Source organism: Leiobunum rupestre, chromosome 2 (assembly GCF_980474605.1).
Source record: "Leiobunum rupestre chromosome 2, qqLeiRupe1.1.hap1, whole genome shotgun sequence".
Classification (NCBI taxonomy): Eukaryota; Metazoa; Arthropoda; class Arachnida; order Opiliones; family Sclerosomatidae; genus Leiobunum; species Leiobunum rupestre.
In genome coordinates, this window is record NC_143385.1 from 47,849,403 (window position 1) to 47,856,632 (window position 7,230).

General features: G+C 34.7%; 1 protein-coding gene across 1 annotated transcript; it reads right to left on the bottom strand.

The window, feature by feature from the left end:
• Positions 1 to 321: 321 nt before the first annotated feature.
• On the bottom strand, positions 322 to 7,230 carry LOC149957692 (uncharacterized). Its single transcript, XM_090164880.1, has 3 exons — positions 7,205 to 7,230; positions 2,459 to 2,633; positions 322 to 651 (listed from the first exon to the last, which is right to left on the bottom strand). Exons 1-3 carry the CDS (start codon positions 7,227 to 7,229, stop codon positions 459 to 461), a joined length of 393 nt encoding a protein of 130 aa, XP_090021006.1. The 5' UTR covers position 7,230; the 3' UTR covers positions 322 to 458.

Consider the following 7,230-nt stretch of genomic DNA (forward strand, 5'->3'; position numbering starts at 1 on the left):
TATTGTCTTAAACCAGTTAAAATCATAAGTGAATTCTTCATTTTTAGATAAAGCTGGACCTTTTCCCACCATGGATAAAAGCCCATTGGATCTGTGTTCCTTTTTCTAACCAAGGAAAGTAGATACAGGGACGATAAAGTGTATTGGCGACCTAAAACGACCTAAACGCAAGGAGAGTTAGTTGTAAACAAAAAAAATGGCGGTCACCTAATTTTAGCGGTTCTTGACGAGGCTTAAGTGTTTAAAACAAATGGGCATTTTTTTATTTACGCTCGTAGTTTTATTTTTAATTTAACATCAAAATGGTAAAAACTAACTACAATAATACTGTCCATGGTGAACCACGTCTTAACAATGGCCGCGGTTTGTTTACATCTAACTCCCCGTGAATATGAAGACGTTTAAAATCGAATTTTTTTCCTGCTTTCTCGTCCCTGTATCTACTGTCCTTGTTCTAACTACGCTTGAAGATCCAGGAAGATTAAGAGAGCCAGGATGAGTAGAGCTGAAGCAACCACGTCGCCCGATCCGCATTTGAGGTTCAGTTTCTGGAATTCCGTGGTGAAAGTTTTCCGCTGTTCTTGTTCGTCATCAGTTTCGCCGCATTGTTTCTTATTTTCAATCAAACATTTCTTTACGCCTTTGAAGAACCTGCGAAAGTAGACGAGTTTTCATTAATGTCGCTTTCATAATACCGCACTGTTGCCAATAATAATAATAATCAGCTAGGCTAATATCCAAGGCACCACCAAGTCATCTAGCGACTTTTAATACCTTTAAATCAGGTGGCCATCCAAGGCACCACCCTAAGCCCTAGTCATATAACGACTTTTAATGCCTTTAAATCAGGTAGCTGGCTGAATGGTTAGCACTTTCCCCTCGCAGCAAGAGGAGCCGGGTTCGATCCCAACTTGTGACACTGGGTGAAAACTCGGAACAGCTCCTATTACGTTGAGTTTGCAAGTTCACTCCCCACTTTGTTAAGGGGTTTGCCCCCGAGTTCTTCGGTTTCCCCTTCCATATAAACTTGTGGAGGCTAACGGTAACAGTTAGTGTAAGGAGTTGTTGGCTCGATCGCGTGGCATGCAGGGCTTGCCACCACCCTCATACGCATTGTAACCACCCGAATTAAAACTTAAAAGGCTTCAAAAGTCGCTTGATGACTTGGGCCTAAGGTGGTGCCTAGGGTAGTAGCCTAGCTGATTATTATGATTATTATCAAGGTAAGTGGTTTTGTGTTTCTGGGAAAAAATAAGAGATGGCGCTGAAACACGTCTCTGGTGTTGTCAGAAAAATATTTTTATTTCAATTTCACGTAATTTAGTTAAACTCATTGAACTGTTAAAGTTGAAATCAGTGCACATTTCAAAAAACGTACCCGCGCTAAAATATTAGCTAGCGGAATAAAACGTTACTTTAGCGCGTTACATTTAAATTTTGCTATTTTTCAAGAAAGTGGCTCACCAAGAACGTAGCGACTCAAAAATACGGTTTTAATTGAATATAAATTGAATATTGGAAATATTTGAGAAATACCGGAAATATTTGAGAAATACTAGAAATATTTGAGAAATACTAGAAATATTTGAGAAATACTAGAAATATTTGAGAAATACTAGAAATATTTGAGAAATACTAGAAATATTTGAGAAATACTAGAAATATTTGAGAAATATCGGAAATATTTGAGAAATATCGGAAATATTTGAGAAATATCGGAAATATTTGAGAAATATCGGAAATATTTGAGAAATATCGGAAATATTTGAGAAATACTATAAATATTTGAGAAATACTAAAAATATTTGAGAAATACTAAAAATATTTGAGAAATACTAGAAATATTTGAGAAATACTAGAAATATTTGAGAAATACTAGAAATGTTTTAGAAATATCGGAAATGTTTGAGAAATATCGGAAATATTTGAGAAATACTAGAAATATTTGAGAAATATCGGAAATATTTGAGAAATATCGGAAATATTTGAGAAATATCGGAAATGTTTGAGAAATATCGGAAATGTTGAGAAATATCGGAAATGTTTGAGAAATATCGGAAATATTTGAGAAATACTAGAAATATTTGAGAAATATCGGAAATATTTGGAAATCAGAAATCTGGTGTACAATTTTTTTCAAGTGGCTACCCCCTCGGATTGCAGTTAAAATATTTTTGGAAAGGTTTAAACCATTATCGTATTGGATTATCTCGGAAACTCTACGCAGAAGGAATAGTCCAGTGTTTTTAGCGAGGCCAATGTTTGATAGACGTAATTCCCAACGCCATGGCCGACCTATACGCGTTACCATGGCATCGAGCACAAGCCACACCCCCGAGGAAGCGACTTTTATTTGACGTCACCCTGTAAAACTGACGCAGTCTTCAAATAACTAATTGCTCATAAACTTGTGGATAAATACAGCACTTATGGTATGGGATATAAGGTTGAGACCTACTTGCAAACCTTGCTCGTCTCAATCTTGGAAACCGTTTCCGGCGTGAAGCCCTTCCTGTCGATGATCTTTGACTCTTCCAGATTGAAGCCGCTGGTGTCGTAGCTCTCTTGCGCGCACTGTCCCAATTCGCGCGGACATCTTGGCTTCGGAGTCCCTGATAGCACGCCGCAGACAACTGTTCATTCAAAGCGCTCTAATTAATTTACGAATAATGTATATCGGTCCTTCGAAAATTCAGATCTTTATCCCTTCGATCAAAAGTGACATAATTACCAAAAGTGTGTCAATCGGACCTATTTCTGAATGAATGTTACTAGCGAAATACAAGTTGGGAGGGGAGAAGGGAAAGTATGCCTTGGGGAGGGAAGGAAGTTAAAACCAACAAATAACGCCTCGTAGTGAGGAACGGAGGAACTAAGTAGCGCTGGTCAAAGTTAGTGTATTTTTTATTTTTCGTCGTTCTGTGGAGATGCTATCGCCATCTACCTACGAAATAATACCATAGACTAAAAAAATATACAGAAAGGCGACAATAAAGTGTCTTTTATGTGGTCGATCTCCAGTCGAGCATTCATTAAACCTTTAGCATACGAAAGTACAGGGATTGTCACACTTTTGGTAATTATGTCACTTTTTCTTCGATTAAATAAACGGGGGAGGAAACACGTCACGCTTTTTACTGGGCATTAACCCACGAGTTAAGCGACCATATGAAGAAATACACTGTTAATCAATCTAACTGTGCAAATTCTTATTTATTATAAAAACTAGTAATCGAAATTTTTATATTATCCTCGAAATAATTAAGTCAGGATTACATCAGTGGCTAAGATTGAAACAAGAATTTGTGGTCAATTAAAAATGACCAGTATTGAAATGATAGAAGCGCCTGAAAACTTTACACTCTATCAGACTACCCAAGGCTCCCCGATAATAGCAGAAATACATTTACCGAAATTATCAGCACCATAAATAACATTATAACAATAAGTATGTCGAGATTTACAACTAACCTGATTTTCATAGTTATTGCGTAATCAAGATGTTTTCTATAGTGTCTAAAATATGTGAGACTTCCGCTAAGCCAAATATCTGATTTCAGATATATAGGCGTAAAATTAGGCTAAAATGATAAAAATTCAAAAAGTTTATCTCGGCGCCACGAGCTCATGTTTTTTTATCACGCGTGATTCGCACGCGGGCTTCAAAACAAAGCCAAGGCTAAAGAAGAGATGGTTGAGTCCATTGAGTTGGGAATATTAATCTAGAGATCCAATCAAATCTGCTCCTCGCGAAACAAGTTTTTGAAAAATACGAATGTGCCGTCTGCTCTAAAATGACGAGCAAACGTTATCATATGACCCGTGGCGCCATCCATTATTTTGAAGAAAAAAAATCTTTTTGCTGAAAACGCGTCTAATTTGAACGAATCATTGAGAGATAGACGGCGCCACGGGTAGAATGATAACGTTTTCTAGTCATTTGGGACGCCGATGAGAGCAGACGATAGTATTCTTATTTTTAAAAACTTGTTTCGCGAAATACTGAAATCCGACGTTTTGATTGGACCTCTAGATTAATATTCCCAACTCTATGGTTGAGTCACTTCGGCTTGGAAAGAGTAAAGGCTGTGTGCATCAAAGACTATATATACGCTTCGCTTACTAGACAGGCGTGTTCTATGGCTCAACTTGCATACCGATTGTGGCTCCATCTCGACGCTGGTGAAAATTTTCCCCTAGCTTGAGCTGTGTTAATAGTGGCGCCTCTAGCCGCGGGTCCAAATATTAACCCAGCTTTTACAGTGCTACAGAGGTGTTAACAGGTTTTTCCTAGGAACACGCCTGTCTAGTAAGCGAAGCGTATATATAGTCTTTGATGCACACAGCCTTTGCGCGCGAAATTTCGCTGGCAAATAGAATGGAAGTCATGGCGCATGGGCACGTGCGCGAAAATTCGCAGGCGAAATCGCTTGCGAACCGTATGTGTGTTTGGGCCTTTACTTACACTGGTTGGTAAAAGCAGATAACAGAAAAGTACCAAAAAGGTGTCTAATCTAGAAAAAAATAAAAACTTAGATTTTAAGAGCAATTATGTTGATTTCTTTTATTGAAAATAGTCTTTTATCAATTTGTTTTTATAAATGCTATTGAACTAAATTCTGTAAATTTGAAAAATATATTAAATATCAACTTTTACACTTTAAAAAATGTTCAATTCCATAATAATAATTTCATTTTAATAACTCAATTACCATAGATTTTTGAAAGAATAAAATTATTTTTTCCCATTTTTTATTTATAATTTTAATTAGAAAATTAAATGAATAATATTTTATTGTAAACGATTTTTTAAATTTTAAATTAAAAAAATTATGTTATAATTTTATTATTTTTTAAAGTTAACACAGATTGAATCGCGATGTGGCGCTAAAACACGAACCGCAGGGGAGCTACGACGAGAAATGAAGACCAGAACATCACTTTATCCCCCTATTGTGTAGCCGGAAAGTAGCTCAACCATCTCTTCTATAGCCTTGATCAAAGCCAAAGCCCCTCGCGACTCCAGAACGTGCTCTCCGATATTAGGCTTAAATTTCAATCAAAAAATCGTCATCCAAAACGCGCTACTTGAGAGCAAAAGTCAAGTAAGTCGAGATACGTGACTATTGAAAGAAATTCCAAATAAGAATCCTTGAGTGTTTTTAAATTAAGGTGTTAGCAGTCCATTGCTACTGTTGGAATCTCTGGCTTTTGATATAATATAAGTATTATATCAAAAGCCAGAGATTCCAACAGTAGCAATGGACTGCTAACATATAGGGCACCCTGAATGTATATTAGTTTCACTGATATCGGCAGATTTTCGAATAAAATCAGAGCTCCTAAACAATACTGATGAGCCCCAAAAGGGCGAAACCGGTTTACTGTTGGAATCTCTGACTAAAATTTTGACTTTTGATATAAATATCTGAACGTTGGAATTCAACGGAAGCCCGAGCGTAAAAGATGTTTGCTGATTAGTGACCGCCATGCAATCATTGCTGAAGAATTTCACTATAAATTGCAATGGACTGCTCATATAGGGCACATTAAAAGTGACATAATTAGCAAAAGTGTGTCAATGTTACGAGCGAAATACAAGTTGGGAGGGGAGAAGGGAAAGTATGCCTTGGGGAGGGAAGGAAGTTAAAACCAACAAATAACGCCTCGTAGTGAGGAACGGAGGAACTAACAAGGAGACTACCCTGGGTGTAACTCATCGGTTTTGTTTAAATTCAGGGATTAAGTAGACCTTCATGTAACTTTAAAAACCCCAAAGGGAAAAAATGCGTTGGGCTTTAGTTTTACCATGGCAACCGAAAACGTTTTTGACAACTAAAATATTATATTTCTCTATGTAAATTAACATGGGAAAATCGAAGATCTATTCTAAGGGTCCCCCGTTATGAAATTATTCAATTTTTTTTAAACAAAGGTGGTTAATTTTTTGTAAATATGAAATTTTGGGTAAATATATATTTTAGCATAAACATCTAATTTTGCGTAAACATCTAAAATTTTGTGTATATCTTATTTTGGGTAAATATCTAAAATTTGGATAAGTATTTGAATTTGAGTAAATATTTTAATTCAGATAAATATCTAAATTTGTTAAATATTTAAATTTTTGGTAAATATTTTAATTCGGGTAAATATCTAAATTTGGTAAATATTTTAATTTTGGGTAAATATTTAAATTTAAATATTTTAATTTTGGGCAAATATTTAAATTGAATTTAGGTAAGTATTTCAATTTGGATAAGAATTTAAATACTTAATTTTAAATATTTACCAAAAATTAGATATTTAACAAAAATTTAATGTTTACCAAAAATTAGATATTTGACAAAAATTAGATATTTACCCAAAATTAGATATTTGACCAAAATAAGATATTTAACCAAAATTAGATATTTCCCCAAATTTAGATGTTTGCTTAAATTTAGATGTTTGCTTAAATTTAGATGTTTACCCAAATTTATATATTTACCCAAAATTAGATGTTTACCCAAAATTTGATATTTACCCAAAATTTGATATTTACCCAAAATTTTATATTTACACAAAATTTTATATTTACCCAAAATTTTATATTTACCCAAAATTAACCACCTTTGTTTAAATTTTTTTTGAATAATTTCATAAGGGGGACCCTTAGAATCTTCGATTTTCCTACGTTAATTTACATAAAAAAATATAATATTTTAGTTGCCAAAAACGTTTTCGGTTGCCATGGTAAAACTAAAGCCCATCGAATTTTTTCCCTTTGGGGTTTTTTAAGTTACATGAAGGTCTACTTAATCCCTGAATTTAAACAAAATCGGTGAGTTACACCTCGGGTAGTCTCCTTGTAAGTAGCACTGGTCAAAGTTAGTGTATTTTTTGATATTTGAGATGCTATAATACCATAGACTAAACGAAGATCCAGAAAGGCGACAATAAATAATCTTTTATGTGGTCGATCTCGAGTCGAGCATTCATTAAACCTTTAGTATACGAAAGTACAGAGATTGTCACACTTTTGGTAAGTATGTCACTTTTGGGCACCCTGAATGTATATTATGGTTGCAATAATTTTTTTCCAGATGAATTCATCATATTAAAATAAAAAAATATTTATCGCTTAATTATTCGCATCATGTCGGATCTTTTACCTTCATGAAATTGGAACCCAAAATTGATAAAAATAAAAGATGCTACTTACCAGTCAAAAGCACAATCCGTTGCATT